The sequence below is a fragment of the Aedes aegypti genome, chromosome 1 (assembly GCF_002204515.2).
Source record: "Aedes aegypti strain LVP_AGWG chromosome 1, AaegL5.0 Primary Assembly, whole genome shotgun sequence".
In the NCBI taxonomy this organism is placed as follows: domain Eukaryota; kingdom Metazoa; phylum Arthropoda; class Insecta; order Diptera; family Culicidae; genus Aedes; species Aedes aegypti.
Window position 1 is genome coordinate 290,870,328 of NC_035107.1, and position 22,032 is coordinate 290,892,359.

Genomic DNA, 22,032 nt, shown 5'->3' on the forward strand with positions numbered 1-22,032 from the left:
AATCCTACAGAAGCTTCCAGCTATCGTCCAATCAGCTTGCTTTCCTCCATCAGTAAACTTTCGGAAACGGTAATTTTGAACAGAATTATTAACGAAAATTTAATTTTTGACAATGAACAGTTTGGATTCCGACATGGACATTCGACCTCAATTTTTACGTGTAACAAATTAGATTCGTTCCAACAAACCTAAATATCATCCTACTGGTCTTCCATGATCCTCGTCGTTATTTTTATAACCTGCAAATAAAGACTATGATAATATGTATATTTGTCAACAGTCCGGGAAGTCTCTTCTGTGCATCCTGTATTTCTAGACCAGAAATATAGATGAACACACCAAATTTTTGATTGTCACTCAATTCAAATTCCATTCTTGATTATCATTCAAATGACCAACAAGGAGAAACGGAGACAATGTTGTACCAAATTTCCATAAACTCAGTTGCAAGAACCGATGATTCATAATCCCGATCATCAACAGTTTACAACATGCGAACCACTTCACATTACAATTCAAAATCCGTTCGTAAAGCCACTGAAAACCTTCTCGAACCGCATGCGGTCACCGCATGTGACAATTGTCGGTGTCGTATAGCGAGGTGACAATTCTCGACTCGAGAAAAAAGAGTCTCTCCATTTGATTTACACGGCGAGTAACTTCACCCGAGTCGAGAATTGTCACCTCACGCCACTCGTAGAATTAACCCAATTAATGTTCAGTTTCATTAATAAATAAATAAATAATTCTGAAAAGTTTTGGATGGGAAGAAGAATTGCTTGGTCCACCATACCTGCTGCCATTGTCCTAACTTGTGAAGAATTGAGTAGTATCCATTCCAGTCTTCTTCTTCTTCTTCTTTTTGGCAATACGTCCTCACTGGGATAGAGCCTGCTTCTCAGCTTAGTGTTCTTATAAGCACTTCCACAGTTATTAACTGAGAGCTTTCTTTGCCAAAGTTGCCATTTTCGCATTCGTATATCGTGTGACAGGTACGATTATACTCTATGCCCAGGGAAGTCAAGGAAATTTTCATTACGAAAAGTTCCAGACCGGAACAACCCAGACACCTTCAGCATGGCTTTGCTTTGTAGCCCCGGACTCTAACCACTCGGATAAGGAAGGATCCTCTCAAAGACATTCCAGTCAGTTATACTATTATAGACCTATTATATTGTTAAGCAGTGAGTTTGACACATTTTCGATTTCAAATATTTGTAAAATCAAGCCTAATGTGCTGAGTGGTCTTAGAGAGAGCCGTTTTTTAAGAGCTTTATGACGGAAGAAAAATATCCATAGAGCTCACTGGATTTGAACTGTATAATTGTCTATTCATATCGTATCTTGAAGCCAGTGAACTGTAGACTACTTCCAAAAATAATAGGACATTTGGATTCATCCATTTTAGATTTTATGGAGAAAACATCTTTAGTATGACTAACAGTCCTCAAGAATAACGATCTTTCGAAAAATTCAAATTTGCCTATCTCAGTAAGAAGCAATCATTTCGAAATTAAATTACGTGTTAACGTGTAGAAGTATTAAAAAAGGTACATGGACATTGATTTTAACATTGCAATGATAGATCATCTTGGCCATATTCTGTTGTTTGGATAATTTCCGGACACCCTGTAATGAGCGGAAATAGGGGCACAAGTGGCTACTTGTGCACTCACTATGGGCTATAGAATGGCGACCAAAAATATTTTTGCTGTCTCATGTCAAATCTGTGAGTTCTATTATGCAAATTTGATGTTTTGTTTTCAAAAAACTTGTTTTCGAGCCGAACTTTTGAAAAGGGCCTGTGGTGAAATATTGAGTTTTGCTAATAAAGATGCGTATAAACCACTTGCGCGATAAACGCTGTGAAAACCATTGAAAATATTAGAACTCACAAAGTTATAATGATATGAATCATATTGCAATATTTTATTATCCCCTGAAATAATCGTTAGTAGATATTAAAGAAAAATTGTTGAAAATACAAAAAGGAATCGAAAAGCACTAGATGAAAAAAGTGCAAGTATGTGTAACTAAATTCTCGCATAACTTATAATCTCGCCCTAAAAGCCATTGATAACCGAGCGTTGTTTTCAAACAAATGAATGGACCACGATAAAAACTATTACCACTGGGAGGTAGAAGAGGATCTCTTCTTCATTCTAGCATTGTTAAATAACGTGTGAATTCAATCGTTTGCTCACTTGGTTGCCAATGGCTTTTAGGGCGAGATCATAAATTAAGCAAGAATTGTTAACCTAGGGGGTGCGGTCTCGAACATTTCGGTTGTTCGAATTGAACACAAACTTTTTCACGAGTGCAAACCATTGTTTGTTTGGTTGTCTCGCTGGAAACCACAGTAAAAGTTCACCCTTTAAATACTCCATCATTTCGGTGCCTAACCCAATAAATATGCTAAATCAGAAAGTTGCTAGCCGTATGTTAGTTAGAAACATATTTCAGAAAAGTTGTAAAATTCTCATGTACAATTTAGACCAAGTACAACTTTTCTTAACAGTTGGTGGTCTTTGTGTTATATAAATTATAAAACATTTTTTTAGCTTAACGAAATCATGACCATACATTTATAGGCACACTCAGATCATTTTTACGAAAATTTAAGATTGACAGCAGCCTTGCTGCTTGTTGATTTCCATTTCGCATCCCCCAGTTGTTCACTATCCTTCAATTTACGTCTTAAAGTACCCTTGGAAATACATTTTAGTCTGAGACCTAAGACAAGACGTTACAGGTCAAAGTACAAAAGCGAAACCAACTGCCTGTCAAAAAAGACCACTTCTCATTGGTCGTTTTGGCAAAGGCCTACTTTCACATCGTTGAAATGGATTGCAACAGGACACTTTGTTGGTAGCCCGGCCGTGTTGCTAGTTCAAAAATTAGAGGTTTTATCAAAAATTTGAAAAATTTTCATGAAATATTTTTGTGTCAGATCTATTTATATTCGATGTTAAGTTCCAAAGCATGTGCCCCTACAATGCAAAAATGAATAAAAAAAAATACCTGATTGTAACCAATATAATGGAAATTATGTCAATTCTCTCTAAAAATATTGCCAGTTTTGATTTAAACCTGTGTATTTAAAAATATTGCATCCTCTATAGTACTAAATGAAAAAACCGTGCAAGAAACAATCAAATTATGCGCCTTGATATTTATATTTATTCACAAGATTTGTTTAAAAATGATACTGGTAGCACTGGATTTGGTATCGTCAAGGTTATCGACTGAAAAATAACGGGGCAGTCTTAGTTGAGCTGTCACGTCCTGTCCTAGTCTAAAACAAGCTGGGATTAAAAAGTATGGGATGTGATAATAAAAAAAAACGAATATATTTTTTTCAGTGTAGTCCTCATATTTACGCGAAGTAAACGATGATTTTTTATTTCATTTTATATTTCTATGTTAGTTTTTTTTTAGTTTTCGAACAGTGTATAAAGTTCTATTTAAAATATAACGATTATGCAGTATTTTTCAGTCAATGTATGCCTTTTGTTTGCATTGAATTTTATATTTTTCTTGAAAACTTTGACGTACAGTGTCAATGGCACTACAAAAAATCTTGCTCTGATAATCCAGGAATACCTTAATACTTAGGGGCTCCTGGGGTAATATGCACTGCCGGGGCAAAACGCACCTTTTCAATTTCTCTGAAATTAACGAGTTTTGAGAGGAAAACACTATGCGGATTGATTAAACGTTGCAAATTGTTGACACCCTGAGAATTTGATACATTTTGTAAAAATTAACAGGGAGATAGAACAATAAATTCGAAAAGCACGATTCTGATGTAACTTTCCCGGTCATTTCATTTGATGTTTTAAAAGCAATGAATAGAGAATTTTTACAACCTTTCACCATAAAACAGATGATTAGAGACTGGGTAAGTTGTTGATGACATGTTTTGGCGAAATAACACAACGATTTCTATTTTCCATAACATTTTCTGTAAAGCGCCCGGTTGGGGCAACATGTACTCCATTGGTCGGGGCAGAACGATCCACTTCAAAATAAACTACAATCATAAAAGTTAGGTCATTTGAAGTCTTTACTAACGTATTTATGCACAATTGTATCATCTCGTAGACGAAAATCATCAAAAACTCGTGTTTTTACGATAAATAAAATTACGTTTAAAACACGATGGTGCATCTTGCCTCATTGTTGTGGTGCATCATGCCCCTTTGTTTAGGTGCGTCTTGCCTCAATGTTGTGGTGCGTTCTGCCCCAAAAAGCGGTGCATCGTGCCCCGCATCAATCTTAATTCACGCAAAAGTAGTGTTTGAAAAAAGTTTGATTTTCCAAAAATCTTTTATTATTATGATGAAAACCAACTAGATTCGTGTAGTAAAACACTACATACATGTTGTTTAGTGTTCATTTCGGCACATTTTCCTTAAGTGGTGCATATTACCCCAGGAACCCCTACTATGTAATAATGTACAAGAAAAACCTATCAGAAACAGTCAGTTTTCCGATTATTGGTCGCCTGATCGCCCATACTGGGTATATGCGTGAAACCCGCGCCACTCTTGTTTCCCCAGCGCAGTTTGAAACAGCATAAGAGAAAGAACGCCTACTGGGATGTGACTCACTCAAACAATCAATGTGTTTTTGTTCACCTGGGTAACTGGTTCAAAGCGGTTTGTTGTTTACTTTCTGTAAGTGCCATTCATGCGTAACTAATATCTGGTTTAGATAGACAGGTTTTGACGTTTTTTTTTTTAATATTTATAATGTTATTTGGAGGAAATAAAAATGTTGTTAGAATAAGTCAATGGGTGTCATTTGTTTTGCAAGAATAAATCACAGTCAAACCTCCATTGGTCGATATTTAAGGGACCATAGACTCATGGAAATATCGAGTCATAGAACATATATTCGTTGGAAAGATGTTTGAAGGGACCATCACAGTAACCATGATTTTCTTTTGTATCCATGAGTCGATATCGAGTATCCGGAACTTCGACTCATGGAGTTTTGAGTGTAGTTATTTTTACTTTAAATATTTTTTTGTTTGAATTGTCTATTAATCCAGGTTGATTTATGTTTGACCGATAATATAAATTTTTAGAAACCCGCTTTATTGCTTTCTGATTGGCGCACTTAGTCAGACACATGCTTGTTTGCGTCATTTCAGCCGGTTACTGCGTTTCTAGAGGTATCTCAAATTCTTCCGCGTGACTTCTTTCAAAGAATGTATTGGAGAGAGGGCAGCTCAAAATATCATGCACAAAGTTATACGTTAGGAACCCTATATACGAGCTTCTCATGTCATGTGACTAGACTAGCATCATTTCGAATCCTTTCTTTCTTTTTCTGTTTTTTCATCCCGCATTTTGGGGTTTGATCATCGAATATTTTGTTGTACATGCTTGCTAAGCTCGAAATGTAATATACAATATAATATATACATCTCGCGTTCAGTATCATAAGGGCGTATCCACAGTGATCGATATCTCTTCGACGAATTATTCTTTTGTTAATTACTTAGCCGAGTGACTGTTTCGGACTGTTGTTTCTAATTCAGTAGAAAGTAATCATCGTTCTTTGCAATCATGCATCGTAAAATGCTGCGAAAACCGACTGAATTTCATGTACTAAACCAAGAAGAAAATCGATGAAGAGAAATCGATCACTGCAGATTCGATTGTATGGTACTCAACACGAGACTTGTATATATAATATAAAACACTGTTCCAATTACATTTTCGAGCATAGTTTGCGCTGTGGTCGATGAATTTCTTTTATTTTTTTTTATTTAGAGATTCTCCAATCTATATGGAAGAGACTGCACTAATATTTGGAATAAAACTAACAAAAAAAACTAAAAACAAAATAGGTTGGGTGAATTATTGTAGCTTTATTGAAGTTTAGACATTGTATTTATTGTATTTAATAATCACATCCTGAGTCCTATGACTAATGTTGTACCATTAGTAAATTGTACCAATGTACTAATGTTGAGCCAATGCAATTATAAATCCTATCTTACAATTCTTGTACCTAATACATATATTTATTGGGGAATGCAATGGAGTTCCAATCACTTGAAGGTCAATAAATTAAGACTTAGATAGTCGACAACCAACTGAATATCAACTAATATTTAAATATTACTCATGGAACAATTCTAAATCTTCCTACAAGAGCTGATTGCCCACTAATCCGAATCCAGGCTGGATATAGTTGCCGTTATCCAATCCATATAGCTAGCAACTCTAGTGTACACCGAGGGCACGACTCCGCATCCGGACCCAAAGGACACTATTCCGAACTGTACGAAGCGCATGCCACGGTTGTACTCGGCACTATACCCAAGGGGGGCACCCCCATCACCTTTGCAGTTATCCGCTCCGTCTCTCTCCCCTACGCATAACTGATCCTCGGTCAGTTTCAAACCCCGTATGGTCATCCACTCCTGGCACTCGGAGCGATTGGCTGGCTTAACCGAGGTCTTGAGAAGAGTCATCGATTTGTGACCGGTTTCCGTATCTCCCCATCCGGTTACGATGTACTGTGGAATTTGTAGTGTTTTCAGGTATGACGACGTAGGTAGACATATTGGTTGGATATGATCTGGAAGTGGGGTTGTTAACAACATTACTAATTAAGTAACACCGGGGCAAGTTGAAACAGATGAGGCAAGATGAAATGCGAAGTTTTGAAAATGATAGCAATACATTTCAGCATGTTTCTCTTCTGTAAAAGTTAGCTTAATCTGTTAACTTATTGCTTCTGTACCGTGATTCCGGGTGAAATTGATCATTTGTGATCATGATGTTGCTAATGCCAAACAACTGAATGCAGAAAAACAAGTACAAAGATGTGCCTCATTGGCTCATATATAAAAACTTTCATACAAATGTGATTTTAGTGCTGAAAATCGACTCTAAAATAAAAAAATCAAGAGATCCTATGTCGGGGTGAAATTGATCACTTGTCAAAAAAGAGGGATTTTTTATAATTTTGCAACTAACTTTATTTAATAAATTCGGGCTCCATGCATCCAATTTACAGAAATAATAAACAATTAAATTTCAAAAGTACGCCTAAATGTAGGCAATTTCCGATGGAATCTTCTGATTATTCTCATAAATTCAATTATTTCAACGATATAAGCAAATTGGTACGAATTTCGAAGATAAAAACTGTTTTGTGGATATATTTTAAGCATCCTCACAAACTTTCAGTTTTGACACTATGTCCAAATCCTTATTTAAAACTATAAGTTTATTGATGTCTGCTGATACCACACAGAACACGGCTCTGGAATTTTCCATAATTTTCATAGAAATAAATATTCTTTAGCACAAAAAAAACTTCACATCATACAATTCTACAATAGTTAAGACAAATAACGATCATTTACTATAGGTTGCATTGATTTTTATGCTTTGCACTGCCGCTTTACGCATATTTGTCCCGCCGTCCATAAGGTTTACATAGAACATGGGACAAGTAGTCGTAGAAGGGCAGTGCAAGTAAGATACAAAATCGTGTGACACGGTGATCAATTTCATCCGAATTTATGGTACTTCAATTTCTCATCATTATAAAATTATCATGATGAAATTTTCAAGCCACGTCAAGTTTTCGAGATCGACGATCGAGGATCATTTGAAACACAACTTGCATGCAAGTTTACTAGCTTGTACAGCAATTTATTTGCTTAATTTGACTCAGTAATCAATTTTTAGTTGTTTAAGAGTATTTATTAACAAAGGCTCGTTTACTTTTTCAAATCAACGAAAGAAATTTTCACACGGTTTTCAGAAAATTAATTGAACATAATCTAAAACGGTTTTAAAATGAATCACCTTTTTAACATTTTTTCGCCGTGTAAATCGCTTAAATTTTGCATACAATCAGCTCGCGTTCAAAACCTAGGTAGTTTTTATTATTTTTCATTCCAAATTTATGACAAATTGATGAGCCGTTACTTACGACGTTTTTGTACCGATGTAAAATCAACTCAAGTAGTGTTTTGTTTTGATTCTTGGTTAAGTCACTTTATCTCTCCATGTAACGGAGCGGTGAAAGTAGCGGTTCGGTTGCGAAAGTTACTAACGCTGTATTGTAAATCCTGAAATTAAACGTTCTAAAAGTGAAAAATAGAGTTGGTTTAAAGCGGAATGTATAGAATATCTTCCGCAAAATACGTAGGATCAATAAAGCAAGTTTTCCTACTTTTCTGACTAGAGACTGTTTCAATAAGTTTTCGAGAAGTGTGCTTAATAATGCTGCTTAATCAAAAACAAAATTTATACTCTTCGATACTTAAGGATTGCGTGTAGTATTTTTTTGTAAAAACATAACAAATTACCCATCCATGCATTAACATAAATGTAAAACATCCTTCAGTGAAGTAAAATATGAAATTGTGGCCCTGGTTGTGAAAATTGCTCAAGCGGGGTAAAACCGACCACTGTAGATGGGGTAAAACCACTTTTTGAAATAAAATTATCGCGTGGAGCACCTGTTCTTTATCACCTCTCCGTTTGAAATCTGGATTTTTTATGAGCTCAAATCGATCCTATAATTTCTGCAAAAATGGTGAAGTAAGATTTATGTTAGCCAATATTTTACCTTAAGGTGAACTTAGAATCGTTCACCTGCCAAACCTGAAATTTTCAAGAACACTAGCCTGAAGAATCAAACATTCGTATAGGCTAAAAACTTTATCGATTGGTCATTTGCTAATGATGACTAATCGATCAAGTTTCAAGCTCAAACTGATGTTAAATTCTCCAGAATTGTGTTCGAACAAATTGAGCTTCGATTCATCATAATCCTAATTTTGATATTTTTAACTTTTGATTCTATTCAAAAAATATTTTCTTTATTGAGTAGAGATTGGTCCGTTGAATCCTTTGTGGGCGAACGACGGAATTCGGATCAATCGTGTCCGGCTCGCGGTGTGCGGGTGAAAAAAAAAGATCGAAGTGTGCGGAAGCGAAAAAAAAGCAAAGATGTGCGTCAGTAGAGATTGGTCCGTTGAATCTGTTGAATGCTCCTTTGTGGGCGAACGATGGAATCCGGATCAGTGTTGTAAGCAATCACAGTAGTCGACACGTTTTCGCTGATATTCGGCAGCGCTTCCCTTCAACATGCGCAACACGAGTGATCAAACGAATGTTGAAAAGAAAAATGTCAATTGAATGCCACTGACCACGATAGCATAACAGGCAAGATCAAACTATTCATGTTGTTTAGGATCTGACGTCTGAATTCTATGCAAAACTTATGATTTATGCAAATGTCATCATGTAAGACGACATTCAATTGATACTTTTTTGTGTTTGGCGACGTTCATTCTAAAGCTCGTGCTGTGACTGCTGACCATGGAAACGAAACGAACGTCGCGCAAAGTGTCGAATGTTTACAGCACTGATCCGGATCAATCGTGTCCGGTTCGCGGTGTGCTAGTGAAAAAAAAGATCGAAGTGTGCGGAAGCGAAAACTCTCAGTGTTTTCTTGTGGAAGTGCAGAAGGACGGCTTCTATAAATCAAGTAACACATCAACATTTCCCTCCTATTCCCAAATTGACTTGCATTCTGACGCAGCCGGCGCCGGTATGGGGCTCTGCACAGAAATCAGTCTCACTCTTTCACTCCTTCATAAAATTAGTAAACATCAAGGCCAGTAAATGCCAAAACCTCATACAAAATCCAAACAGTGCAGAGACCCATTGTTTGTTATAATAATGAGAGCACCAGTATTTACACATTGAGGATGCTGCTGATCCTGAGTAGCGTCTGTTGGTTGCCTGTGTAAGTACAGCTATTCTGGCAATAACGGAGGTAGGTCAATCATGCTCATGCTCGCGGTATTCTAAAAAGATTTTCTTTATTTGATTGAAAAGTTTTACCGTGGTTACAATATCCTTTGAATCCTTTCACCATATCAAACAAAAAAAAAAGAAATAAAAAATATATCCGTAAAAAAGCCTCTGCTTTAAATAATTTAAATTTGCGTTCCGGATCTCTGAATGGTATTACAGAATCCGCTAATCACTAATCACTAATTATTAGAATAAAGTGGGACAAAAGTTCGAGTGGGGCAAGAGTTTCTTTTTGGGATTTCTAGCTCAATTCAAAACAAAATTTATAAATGTCAATGCGTTTCGAATGCTATTAAGGTAAGAGGCTTACACTGCAAGTATCATATAAAACGATTGAGATTTGGAAAAGTTATGGCGTTTTGTTGTTTTTCGACGTGAGTATAGTAAATTTTGATCAAACTTTCGTTGCATGGAACCAAATGAAGATAAAATCTTATTCAATATTTTATGTCAGGGCGTTTCTAGGCATATCATAAGGATGCTTTGAGGGATATTAGTTTTTGCATAAATGCTTGGAAATAATGTTCGGCCCATAGTGGGACAAAAGTTCGAATCAGCGGGGCAAAAGTTCGACCCATGTATAAACTCAAGAAAAAAAATTAAATTACCTTAAATCTACGTATTAAATTCAAATTTAGTGAAATTTGCCTGGTTGTGTGAAAAATATCACCAAAATTTTACATTTTCACTTAGTTTTACGAAAAAATGTTATTTTTGGGTATGGTACAGTTAACAATGTTTTGGGCATTTTTTAAATAAAAATTTAGTGTGTATTTTTCGGGAAACATAAGTTTACGGTAAGTATAAAGTATGTCTGTCATAGAAATATCAATATTTTGTGTTTTAGCCAACGAACTTTAGCCCCACACTAGAATCGAACTCTTGCCCCACCGGTGGGTCAAAAGTTCGTTTAAGGCAATCAATTTTGAAACTGTTATAACTTAAAATGGGTAAATATTTTGACACAACTTTATTCAGCAAAATTATAGCCATTATGTTGAAGGTTCACTGTTTGATATTTATTTTGTTTCAACTGCTGTTGATTTTCTGGTAACCATCATCCAAGGTCGAACTTTTGCCCCACCTTACTCTATTTTAAAAAAAGACCTAAAACCGGAATGAAAGCCCCGCAGATAGCCGAACGAAATAACTCGGGTTGATACATTTGGGTAAATGATTTTCAAGATTGAGTTGAAGATTCTCTTGCATTTCAACCATAGTCAGAAGAACTAGTGTTTCGTAGTGACATAGTAAAAGCAAGAGGTCTATAGTGGCATTGATAAGAGATCGTTAACGCGCAGTTAGTGGATTTCTAAAGCAGTAAAGTGAGTAAGATGTAACAAAATAAAAATTGGTATTAAAAGAAATTTTGTAACAGTAAAATTACAGCATGAGGTTATAGAAAAACGTCGGTCCCCCAAGGAATTTCGGAATATCTTCGGATCTAGACTACTTATGACCAATATTGACACAAATTCTCAAAATAGAAGCCCTCCATCGTGAAAAAAATGGTGTAAAAACATAGAAAAACGAAAAAGTTTTCTCTGTTTGAATATTTTGTGTGGTAAAAATGAAGCTGCCGGTAGAGAGGTTTTCGATGTCTTTGCACCATTTTTTCACAAGCCCTTAAAAAACTCTTCTATTTTGAGAATTTGTGTCGATATTGATCATAAATCATCTGAATGGAATTTTGTGTCACGATTACCACGTCCGCGTTTTTCTTTTTCAAATCCGCTGGTGAAAATTAGATTCGGCGGATGGTGCTTTGCCACGTGCAAATGTTGTGTGGAAACAAGTTTTTCAAAGTGATAGATGTGTTTTTTATCGGAGATTCTATCTGAAGATGTTTTGTGAAGTTTTGTTTATTACTTTTATTCGATTTGCTCGCGTTTTGCTCGAGAGTGCTGGCACCATTAATCGCGAATCGTATTTTTTTTTATCTCCCGATCTTCTTGATTCAAAAATTGAATGTGGTTCGTGGATGGAGCTCTGGATGGCTTAAGAATTGCAGTGCGTGGATTGCACAGGATTTTCGAAAAAGGAATTTGGTAAGTTTGTTTTGATCAGCGGCGCATAATCACAATGCGTAAAACTAACCATTTTTGTCGGCCAGAACGTTTACCGAACGTATCCTATGGCACTACCCTTTCCATCAACATTCCACAACAACCCGTAACACATATGAGAGGTCGTAGAGTTCTCTGCATCTTTCTTAAGTAGGTGTTCAATAAATCATCCTTTCGCATTCCCCAGCTTTCGCAAGGACGTGGCCAGGACAGCTCTCGATAATTGGAGGATGCGTCAATCTTGTCTATGAGTAAGAGTTTAGTCCCAAACCTCTGACTTTGGTCATAGCATTTTTCCCAAGACACTAACTTTCCAAATTATTAGGATCTAGACTACAGGTATCATATGTTTTAAAGGATACATTCTTATCCCTCAAAGTTCCTAGTGCAAGCTCAAAAAAGCGCAAAGGATCGTACTGAGTACTGAAGCTTCGCCGAAGTTAGTACTGATCAATCTCTTAACCAAAAGGAGATATTCAACAACACCCCCAAATATGATTTTTCACAAGAAAGGCGGTGTCAAAGATAGATTGTTCTTGCTAGGGTGGCGGTGATTTCTATAATCGTTGCTAGGTGTCCTCCGATTGTTTTGTGTTACCGCATTTGGAGGACGTTTAGTCAAGATTTGCATCTCAAATGCAAACAGCAATATATGAAATCCCATAAGCCATGGATCTGCTATAACGCCCCCAACCATGTGTCTCATAGAAGACCTAACTGTACTTAGCTTATTCGTACCATTTTATTAGTGTTGAAAGGGAAAAAAATATTGTGTTTCGCTTTCCCGAACGCAATTAGTAACACAAAATGCAAACCCAAACTTTGCTGAATATTCTATTTAAGTATTGTGCAGAAAATTTGATATATTGAGTTGAATTGATTTTAACTGGATTACAGTTGAGATTACAGTTGAGGAGTAAATCTATGTTGTTGCCAAACATTTTGTTATTCTATTCCGCTCAAATTATATGATTTTGAACTTTTCTTAATTCGTCTTAAACAGTGTTGCCAGCCACATGAACATGTATGCTTCGGTCGACTGTATTGCATGCCGCACTTCCTTCAATTTTGGAGATCATTCGGTATTGTTATCTTTAAAATTCAATGGTATCTACTTATTGTTTGTAATATCATTTTAAATACACCGTAAATCAATTAGGTAAGGTGAACTGTTGAAACGGATTCGGCACCATTTTGCAAAAAGTTAGTGTCAATATCGTGTAGATTATACTCTAGTATTAAGCATTTCGCACAAATTCGTAGATGGTACAGTCCTAGACCATTGTATGAGGGTTGCCTCCTTCCCGTCCGTTACCAAAGTCAGAGGTTTGGGACTAACCTCTTATTCATAGACAAGATTGACGCATCCTCCAATAATCGAGAGCTGTCCTGGCCACGTCCCTGCGAAAGCTGGGGAATGGGAAATAATGATTGATTGAACACCTACTTAAGAGAGATTCAGAGAACTCTACAAAAAACTTTGAAAAACTTGTTTCCACACAACATTTGCACGTGACGAAGCACCATCCGCCGAATCTAATTTTCACCAGCGAATTTGAAAAAAACGCGCAATATCGTGTAGATTATACTCTAGACCTCAAAATTGACAAGCATGGATCCGAGTAGCCTTCCTCTCCTTTGCTTCATACATTGTTTAAATTTGTATTGCTTTCAGGTGAAGATACATCGAAGATTCGTGCTCTTGAAAATTGGAGGCTTGACTTCGATGCATCTTCACCTTCACAACTAAGTATGCCGAACAATCTCTTTTAAAACTTAGTTTGCAATTTAAAAGCAATATTCATTCAAGCCAGGATGGTTTAGAGACAAAAAGTTTTAAGACAAAAAATCGAAATGACAAAAAGCCGAAAGACAAAAGGTCGAAAATAATTTGCATTTTTTAAATTTGTTCATCTTTGAAATAAGATTATTAACCCTTTGCCACCTCTTTATTCCTCTTCGATCTTTCGTCCTTTCGAAATTCCGACATTCGACCTTTTGTCATAGATTCCAGAATATTTACAAGTTCTCATTTGTGCCAATGACAGCCGCAATACAAAATTTCATAAATTCAGTATTCCAACCAAATTGCCTGCATAGTAGTGCAATGTCGACACAATTATCTTTGTTTGTTGAGGAAATTGACAGAACATTGTTTTTGTTGCTATGGAAAAGAAAACACAAAAAGAATTGTTACGAATCCACACTTCCTTGTTAAATTTACGTTAGAAATAGTGCAAATGAATTCTAGCAAACATCGATATGTTTCATTCATAGAAAATCTACCGGCGAAAGAGCGTTCGTGTGATAGTGTTCATAACATTTTGCTTGGAGACCTCAATGAGATGCTGTAATGTTTAGTTCTGCCAAAGTTTTAACAGGGTTGTACGGATTTCTAATACTATAACATATATATAAAAAATCCAATCGGGTTGGAAACTGTTACTCAGAAACTTCACGTGTTCATGAGTTTAATAACAAAAATTGCTAACTCATACGAAGCTTGAACAAACATCTCAGATGAATCAGAAAAGTTTCCAATTAAACCAAAAAGGTGAAAAACGGTAAAGTTTAGTGCAACAAAACTTGTTTGTCATTTATATCGAGCAGATCTCGAGTACTATGTTCCGTATAGCTATGTTGTGCTCGCAACTTATAAAAGCGCCAACTCGAACGTCTTTTGATAGGAGATAAGGCCTATTGAAAACAAAATAAAAAACAGTTCCAGTCTAAAATCACAACAAAAAAAAAACAAATACATATTTTGTTTATTCAATTTAGCTTCAAATTTGCTATTAAATTTAATACTTGCAATTGCACAGAAAAGAATTGAGTTTAACATGCACTATTTGCACTACACTACTTTGAATTGTTACAAATAAATAAACTATGCTCGTTTAAATTTTATACCAAAATTAGCATTTTTGAGCTATGTTTACTCGACTGGATTTATGAAACAATTATACGCATATCAATCAAATTTATCAAGAATCGTCTAATAATGACAATTTAAAATCTCACGAAGTTTTGGAATGTAGCATCTTTGAAATAGAAAGAAATTAGAAACTACCAAGCAAAATCTACTTGTTCAAGCATTATATAATCGATTGTTCTCCATGTTCATCATTGATCAAGTAAATAAAACAAATTTCCAACCCCTTATTTACAAATACTTACAGCTGTTTAACTGAATGCATTATTTGCTTGTTGGGCTTTTCAATTTGTTAGATTTTCCACAATTTATATAACGATGAAACTATGATGATTTTCCTACTAGTGTAACACAAGTTTTTCTTGTGTTTTTTGTTTATCTCATGTTCTTTACTTGCTAACTGATCACGTACTTGATGTTCTTGTTCTAACTACTGATGCACCGAATATTCGACCACCAATGCATTTTATTCTGTCAGATATCGAACGGTTTTTGCAGAAAAAATGTTGAAGGTTTTATGTCGGAAAATAATCGCTAACTAAACATTTTTACCAATACCAATGTTCGGTGCATCATTGTTTTCATTCTTATTTACTTTAAAAATACATACACATTAATGCTTTCAGTGGACAATTTGCCCTTTTACGGAAGCACCGCACTAGAAAACGGACCAGTATGCAATGCCCAGTGGAATACTCGGAAAACATTCCTCACGAAAATCTTACCGGTCTGAAGCGGGAATAGAATTTTTCCCTTTGACTCGATGTCACTAAAATTCTGACGACACTAACCGCACGGGCATGAACCCCACGTGACCAGTTTTTTAGGATTTAATTGGGTTGTTTTTTACAATTTTACATGCACCTCAGCTTTAGAGCAACATTATTTCCAGTTTCAATTTAAAGGTTTATTCAAAATTCCGTAAAAAAAATGAAAAAAATATTGCTCTAGACCCCCCGACCGATTATTTTCGTTTTGGTTGCAAATGAAAGGGGGTAATCATAGCTTTCTTGTGTCAAAATTTCAGACATGCCGATTTTTTTGTTCTGAAATTTCTCTACAAAACACACTGTGAGCAGAGTTGCCATATATAATCAGAATATGAAAACTTAAAAGGCCATTTTGAATGTTACACAGCGTAACAAAAATGACGTTTCTGCGTGTCTCAAGGATCAAATTATGTGTCTCTAGTAGATTTGGAATTGATGTATTTGATGCCGTTCTCAGAAATGTTCCAGCACGTCACAATTTTTAGCTACAGGTTGCCCAAGTTGTAGAAAATACTGTTTTCATTGAAGTTTACATAAAATTTATCAAATTTTTATGCGATCTAATCCATCAAGCATGCAAAATATAAGTTACTTTCATTTCAGATATAATTTGGATAAAATTGCACGATTAAATTTAGATGAAATCGATTTTTGCAACATCTCAACTAACAATTCAGAGCCACAAACAAGCATGCATGTTTAATTATTGTTCAATAATGGTAATGGCAGCTGAATAAAAAATTTGCTCTATAAAGAGCTGAGAAAGTGCTTTTTTAACACAAACTCAGATCAATGTTCAACGTTATGCATTAGAATGAACAAAAGTTGAATCGCCACTTATTAAACGTTTCCAAAGATTCTCATTCGACTAGTCAAAATGGTTCTACAAATGAGCTGAACAAGACAAGTTTCTCCCAATTAAAAAGCCAATATTCTACTAAACAAATGAATATGTATAAAAGGATATTCAGAAGACGAACTAGCGTTTTACTTGCGTCGCATTTCAGCTATTTCCACATGTTTAACATTAGCATGAATAAGAGCTGAATAAGTATCTTATAAAATCCTAATTCAGCTTCAGTATATTATAAGAACAGTTGATCCAATAGACGCCAAAATGACGTTTAACAAACACATTGTTCAGCAATAAATATGCCTTGTAAAAGCGATCACACTATAGCTAAATTTCATAAAATGGACAAAATATCCGAAATTCGTGTTGAGTTCCGAATGCATTTCAAAGCTCATAAATTATGCTTTCTTAAAACTTTCGAAATAGCTGTTCAGAAAATAAACATGGTAGTCTCCAGAAATGCAGAATTATTGTGAAAAACAAAAATAAGCCTTTAAGCTATGTATTCCAAGTAGGTGCTGAGTACTGACCAGTAAAGCGTGATATTGACTTGATTGACATAAGAGATAAAATATCTGAAGACAATATCAAAATGTTGTTCCTGGAACTTCTAAACCTATGAAAAATTTGATGTACGAAGATCTAATGAATAGCTCGCAGCTATTGGTAAAATCTTGCAGAATCTAAATATGACATGCCAATTTTGTTCTAGTAGTTTATTTTAGATATCATTTCCAGATATTTTATATCATATATCTATCAAGTTAATATCACTTTTAGCTATCCATATTATATTTTCTATTGCTAAGCTTTTTTCGCCTGCTCGGGATGTTTTTCCGTACAAGTAAGATGGAAATTTCTTTGACAGAATTGATTAAATAAATTTCTATAGCCAGCTACATTTGAAATGACATTTCTTCACAACTGAATAAATACTGCGCTCTAAGAAAAATGTTTTATTTGGCCATTTCCGAAAATAAAAATCGCATAAAGATATTCGAATATTTCTCTATTCAGGTGGGTTCTGAGGACTAACCCTTCAAATGATTCAAATATATTCATATATATATATATATATATATATATATATATATATATATATATATATATATATATATATATATATATATATATATATATATATATATATATATATATATATATATATATATATATATATATATATATATATATATACAAATAAAAAAAAATCAAACTATAATTTATAAAATTATTTAAGTTAATTAATCAGATTTGAACAAACTAAAACTTATTATGAAATTAGATTAATCATTTCAGACTGTTTTTACTTTGTGTAAATAAACATTATTTTGACCAACATCGACATAAATTTTCTCGCTGTGCGCTAAAAATAGCCGACTGAACTCAGCTTGGATCAGCACTAAACAGCAGCTGAATAATTTGCTTGTTCAGTTGTAGATTAGCGTACCATGTGTTGATTAGACGTTGTCGAATAGAAGCTCGAACATGGTCAATATTCAGCTATGAGAAGTTTATATTTTGCACTGGACGGTATAATCATCAATTCTAGGATGGCGCAAATGGCAAGGCATACCGCTGACGATTGGAAGGTCTCGAGTTCGAATCCAGTATACAGGCGATTTTTAAATAAGATTATCATAATAATAGTGCACGCTACATTTATAAAGTGCCTATATTTTTTTGTTTTTATTAGTATTTTATTATTTTTAGACCAGCCGTATAAAAGCTGAACTAAATGCTTGTAAAACGTTTTTAAAGCTGAAAAATAAAGTTGGTATTCAACGACATGCTTTAAAGTTTCTCCAAATTTGTGTGAACAATGCTTTAACAAAGGTTGGCCATGGAAATTATTAAAATGTTATAAAACATGATGCTGGATAAAACTGCCATAATGGTGTTTGTTAAATGAGTGAATGTTAGTTGGGATGCTTGCAGTCTTCATACTACTTCGTTTCTCTTATATGGTAAAGTACAATGCTTTTCGAAACCATCAAAAAATAACTTTTGAGCATCGAAACTTTGTTGGTAATAATTATTATACACATGAAGTTTTGATTCTGTGGCAAATTAAGCGAATAAATTGCCATACAAGCTGACAAACTTGCATGCAAGTTGGCTGAAACGGTCTTATTTTTCATTTTCAGCTGTCACTTAAAAACTAGACGTGCTATGATATTTTTGGAAACGGCAATGGATTCAGCAACCCTTAAATGAGTAAATTGAGGTACTTGGTACTTGAGACAAAAACGTGTTCCGTAGTGTTATTAATTCATGCTTCAATTTTGCCGAATATCTTGGAATAGTATTTCCATATCTAGACGTTGCATTTTTCAAAAATAATATTATAATCCTGATTTATTCTACGACCGATTTTTTACCCCCCTATAACGGTTACAAAAAGGAGTGTATGATAGGCATAGATAATTGCGAGTTATTCGTGTTCATCTAGTTTTAGAATATTCTAGTGAATTGTAACAACATATTTCAATTCTAACGACATATGCCGATGGTGTCCTTATTTCAACGAGATTTAGGGGAATTAGGGCCATAATGGACACATAAAGCAAATGTTATTTGTAAGACCATAAAATGGCATTTTTCTTTTTAATTTACGCCCGGCTAGTTTTCAAGTTTGATATTTGTACGACGTGCTACATTCATTCATGGTAATACAAATCATATCAAATGCCAAAAAACTGAGATAGAAAATTTGGTCGAAAACAAGGCTAGTAAAAAGGTATCGGGGCAAAATGAACACTTTAGTGAAAATTATTAATTTCAAATTATTTAATGACTGTTAATCGTTCAGATATGTAAAAAGGCTCTTTCTCAATCATTATAGCTAAAAACAACCTTTCTAGGTTCATTACTTTGCTAAAAAAATAAATTCTTCATCGCCTTGCTTATATGCCAATATGAAGCTGAGAAGAACTTAGTCAAATTTCAAAGGGCAATCGAAGCAAAAAATCAACTTTTAGACTGTCAAATATTTCATATTAGAGATGGGCAAATTCATCCAATTTTGAGAGTGAATCGTAGGTGACTCACTCACATAACTGAATCGACTCTTTTGAGCAATTTAGTGACTCATTAAAAAAATCAAAAACAAATCATGAAAACAAAAAACAATTATTTTATATACATGAAGCTACAGTCAATTCTCACTAACACGATATTGAAGGACCATCGGGTTATGGAGGTATCGTGTTATGCAAACCAAGGGACCATCCAGCATGCCTTGAAAACTAACTTTTACTATGGTTCTCTAACTCGAGATACGAAATATCGAGTAAGGGAGAGTTGCCAGTACTTCGAATATTTACACATGCTGGTGCATTTGGTGGCTCAAAAAAGTTATTCCTGGTAAATGTTGAACTTCCTTCCAAAAATTGCCATGCTAGTGAATCGTGCCTCTTTTGAAAGGAATCGTGATTCACTCACTCATTTTTGGGAGTCGACTGTTTTGAATGATTCTCTATTTCAAATGCAATGCAGATTCCATGCAGCGTATGAACTTTTGATGAAGTATGCATATTGTCAGAAATTAAGAGAGTGTCCATTTCGCCCGTATGTTCATAATGGCCCTAATCCCGCTACTCATTTTCGTTACACTTGTTACACGTTACACTTATTACCTTCGAATGTGACATCCTGATCTAGCCGAATCAGGGCAATGTTATCCTGCTGTAATCGTCTGTTGTATCCCCGGTGCTGAGCAATGCATTCGATACCGTAATCTCTCACGGGTGGAGCACACTCTTGATCATCATTTCGATGGCAGTCCCTTTCCTGGTCCATGGTATGTTCGCCCAATCTCACCTGGTATCTGAAATTGGTATTTGCTTGAAAAATCGCCTGTGGTTCAACATTTTACTTTCGTTATTTACGGTTTTTTGCTCGCCCTCACACAGTGAGCTGCTGTTAGCACATAGCGATTGCTTATCAAGCTTCCCGTGCAAAGATTTTCCAACTCGTGTATGGGAGCCACTAAATATCGCACTATGGCCATCCAGGGAAATTCAAACAACTCCGTCCGTTGGCCATGCAGGATACGATTGATCACGTAGCGGCCACAATCCTGCGGAAGATGGCTGGAATTTGAGGTTGAATTTTGAGGATCTGTGAGAACACATTTTTTGGCGGGAACTCCAGTGGCTGTGAATGATGAGGAATGTTGTTAATTTGAAGAACTTTCGCAAAAGTAATATTTACACACGTATTACGAACTTGTGCTCATCTGACGTCTCCAGCAGCTCTAGTTTTGTTACTTTCTCGATCCATGGTAAGAAATTATAAACTTTGGTGAAGGTAGCAAAACCATCAATACGGCAGTTTTCATTATCAACCGATTTGTTTTTATCCATCGAAAGTATTCCTAGAAGGTGCCAGGCATGTGCGATCTTGGTGAATATCCCACCGCCTATGTCTCCGTAGCATACACTAGTAAAGTTCGCATATCCTGCGCAAAAAGTACTTTCTTCCTGCGCAGTACCACAAATTACACCACTGTACAAGGGAAGTTGCACATCACTGAGATCACTTATCACATTAGTCGAGCCCCAACCGACAATAGTTCCACGCGCCACATGCAAGTCACCTTTCTGGTCAACGCAAACCGGGTGAATATAATCGCTGAATCGTACCACCATGCTCAACTTCAACACAGCAATGTCTGCCCTGAAGTCATCAACAGTGAAATTCGGGTGGATAAATACATCCGCCACCAAATATTGCTGCGACATCAACTGGAATGGAGCAGCCAGGTTCAAAACCCCCATTCGCACCAAGATCGTTTCGTTGTTCAGGGTCGCTCCACTGGCTCGATCACAAACACATTGCGCTGCGGTTACGACGAAGCGTTCATCGATCATTGTCCCACCACACACATAAACGGCACCTTCGCTTCGGATCTGGTAGATTGCTGCATGCCATGGCCACTCCCCTGGAAGTGCATCGATCTCCTTTTCGGCAAGTTCCTCAGGTCCTATTGGCTGAACGCCACAGTACACCCCTGGCGTGTCGAAAAAAGTTGCCTGATTTAAACGCAGAAACGACAGACATCCCAATACAATCAACACCAAATCAAACCTTGCCGGATTGATCATGGCTACTCAGCTGAACTGTATATACGGCACACTGTTTCGTCGTTGTTATGAGAGAGTTAGGTACCCACTATCATTCTATGTTCCTTGTGGATCTTTTCGTAAGCTCAGGGAGGGGAATTCCTCGTTCAGTTCGAGTTATCTCTCCCACGATGAGAGATGTGACCATTCATATGGAAGTACAACCGATGCCGGTTTTTTTTGAAGCGGGTTTTATAGACAAGACACGTAAAACGTGCTTGCTCTGCGCTGGAATTTTGAATGCAGTCAAACTTTTAGAGTTCGGTGTTAACCCGTAAATATCCAGGACGATCGAATTTTGCTAAAATGCTATTACTTCGTGATTATCTATTTTTCATGTACGGTAATCCGGGGCAAATTGATCACTATTTTACTTTATTTATTATTTTTTTTGTTTGATCCAAACTTTTTTGTTGATCGTA

General features: G+C 35.7%; 1 protein-coding gene across 1 annotated transcript; it reads right to left on the minus strand.

Moving 5' to 3' along the window:
* Nucleotides 1-5,861: 5,861 nt before the first annotated feature.
* LOC5577661 (transmembrane protease serine 9) lies at nt 5,862-21,646 on the minus strand. Its single transcript, XM_001656609.2, has 4 exons — nt 20,704-21,646; nt 20,375-20,642; nt 20,123-20,313; nt 5,862-6,597 (listed from the first exon to the last, which is right to left on the minus strand). The coding sequence occupies exons 1-4, from the start codon at nt 21,590-21,592 to the stop codon at nt 6,182-6,184; spliced, it is 1,764 nt and encodes a 587-aa protein (XP_001656659.2). The 5' UTR covers nt 21,593-21,646; the 3' UTR covers nt 5,862-6,181.
* Nucleotides 21,647-22,032: the final 386 nt, after the last annotated feature.